The 2,618-nt window shown below is 47.2% G+C and overlaps 1 protein-coding gene; it reads left to right on the top strand.

Moving 5' to 3' along the window:
• Positions 1-440: 440 nt before the first annotated feature.
• Positions 441-2,031, top strand: GSTUM_00001802001 (uncharacterized protein; the record flags this gene model as incomplete). XM_002835943.2 has 1 exon in its annotated part: positions 441-2,031. One exon carries the CDS (start codon positions 441-443, stop codon positions 978-980), a length of 540 nt encoding a protein of 179 aa, XP_002835989.1. The 3' UTR covers positions 981-2,031.
• Positions 2,032-2,618: the final 587 nt, after the last annotated feature.

Raw genomic sequence — 2,618 nt, 5'->3', positions numbered from 1 at the left:
ATTGCTCTAATGACATTCTGTCGAGTAACGCACGGGGAAGTTTTCCTTCGAGATTTCTCCGCCAAGTAACTCCGGTCTGCACAACCAAGATGTTTAGGTTTCTCATTTCGATCAGGAAGGTAGAAATATCTCCGCCATATTTCACCGTCTCCATTTTTCGAAGTGCCTGTCGATCCTCTTCGGTGTTGGCATACCGTCGGGTTATTTCTTGACGGAACCTTTCCCATTTCTTTAGGCCTTCAACCTTCTTGTAGCCTAACTCTCCCGTCATGGCTAGCCGATACCAGTTGGTGAAGGCTCCTAGTTTTTCCCCATCCGTTCGGCTCATCGCATAACAGATGCAATCCTTACCTTTGCTCCACATGTGTTTATTTCGTCCGAAATAGTCCTCACATTGGATCAACCATAGTTTGACGTTTTGGTAAGATTTCGCCTTAAAAATGAATGGTTGTTCGGCATGTTTTTTAGAGTTTGACATCATGCCTCTTCCTACCGCTTCGCCCAGGATCATTATCCTGTCCCAGTCCTCGTTGTCTTTGAGGTTCAATCCTGGAGGTTTCGGCGGTCGCTCTTTCTTTCCTACTTTCCAATGGCGATCGCTATCGTCAAAGGTACCATCGCTTGACGAACTACCATCGTCATCATCGGGGGGTCCGTCTGGCGGTATTCCGACGTTTCCTGGTGGATCCCTGTTTCTACCGTTTCCATTGTTCCCGCCCGCTGGGCCTGGGTCGCCATCCAATGGGGCTCGTCCCTTTCCCTTTTCTTCCTGGGATGGCCTCTCGGGAGGTGGCATTTCTACCACACTAGCAGTTGGGCGAGCATCGCCTACTGCTACCTGCTCAACGTTGTCGAGTAATCCAGCCATCTGGGCTCGCATTTCTGCCAATTCGGCATCGCGTCGTTGGTCCAACTCTCTTTGGACTCGTTGGCCGCGTTCTGCCGCTTCTTTCTGGTTTCTGGCCTCTTGTACCAGCTGATCTCGGTGGTCTTGGAGTTCCTTCAACTCACGTTCCAACACTCTATCTCTCGCTAGAGATTGTCGTTCGCTTGTGCCAATGTTGATGTGTAATTGTTCACTTACACTGGCTTGTTGTACGTGTTGAGCAGCGGATCGTTCCAACCCAGCAGCTACTCGGTCCAAGTATTTCTGCTGTGTATCCATCACTGACCGTTCCAGTTGAGCAGGTTGTGATGTCCAGCTTGCGGCTTCCTCCTTGCTAACTATCTCCCCTAAAGTTAGGCGAGTTTTTACATTAAGGAGTTCCTTTGCCAGGATTTGGTCATTGTCAGATAACTCCCGTACCGCAACGTTCTGGACGTTCGTGGATTCCTTCAGATCCCATTTCAAAGTTGCCATAGCTTTACCCATTCTGCGGGCTAGTCTGACAACATCCTCCTCACTCGCAGCATTCGACCGTGTTGGTATTGGTGTGCAGGTTCTTGCCGGTGGTTTTGCTATTTTAGTCAGAGCGTCCGTCGCTCTTCCTCAGTGAAAGGGCAACGATCGTAGCCTTCGTAGGCTCCCGCTGCTGTGTGATCTAGCCATTGGGATATCATCCGTATGCGTTGATTCTTCTTCGGATAGATCTCCGAGCGTGTCATCCCTCCTCTCAAGGTCATCTTCCTTTCTCCTAATTTCTTCAACGGCATCCTCCATTTCTTCATCCACCGGCTTCTCCGGCTGAGTCTTCTTTGGAAAAAGAGAGACTGGTTGGACTGGGAAATGTGGTCTCGTATTTTTAAACAAGGCCGACAATGAGGATTCGTTATCCGTCATGATTACTTCCAATTAGCAGAGCAGTCTTAGTATGACCAACCTTCTGGTCTTAAATAGGTCTCGTCCGAGACGTTAGACCACTCTGAATCGTATTTGGTGGGGTCGTCGGAGAATGGGTGCCACTTAAAATCGGCACCGTAGAGTTGAGCGTATATTTGCTTGAAGTCTTCTTCCTCGAATCTCAAGGCAGGATTTGTAAAGTATGAGGGTTCGTCACTGCAAAGCAGTCCTAATATTTCGTCGATTGTAAACAATGAGTCCCAGTAGACACAAAGATCGAGAAATGGTGTATCGTCAGGAAAAAGTATATCTTCGAATAAACTTGCACAAAGGTCGACTTGGTCTGTCTTTGGCTCGAAGATTGAATCCAGTTTGTATGATTGTTTATAGCCTCGGTGACAAGGAGACTATCAATATAGTGTTACGGGTAGTCAACTTCAATAGTATAACTAGGCGTATAGGTATTCGATAACAGAGTAATATCAGGAAGGCTTGACAAGGTACTCGGTTCGCTAAAACTACTAAGAGTAAAGAGTAAGGAATAAAGTTTGTATCGAAATTTCTTGTAAAACAATGTTATATTGATAAGGTCTCCTCTCCATTGCTGTGTTCTGTAAAAGCTGGGGAGGAACTCGTATATTTATATCCCGCGTGAGTTTCCGTGGCCAGTACATCAAACTCGTATACTAACTAAGTACCTCCACACAACTTCTACGGTCATCGACCTTATTCATTCAGGTGTGAACTCTCTCGACCCTGAGAATCCTCATGTGCTTTGGTCTTCGGGACTTGGGTAAGCTTCCTATACAGAGGGTGTCAGGGACTCCGCCAGTTGAAA

This window comes from Tuber melanosporum, assembly GCF_000151645.1.
Source record: "Tuber melanosporum whole genome shotgun sequence assembly, scaffold_120, strain Mel28".
NCBI lineage: Eukaryota > Fungi > Ascomycota > Pezizomycetes > Pezizales > Tuberaceae > Tuber > Tuber melanosporum.
Note: the sequence above shows the minus strand (reverse complement) of the source record. Positions and strands in the feature narration are given on the sequence as shown.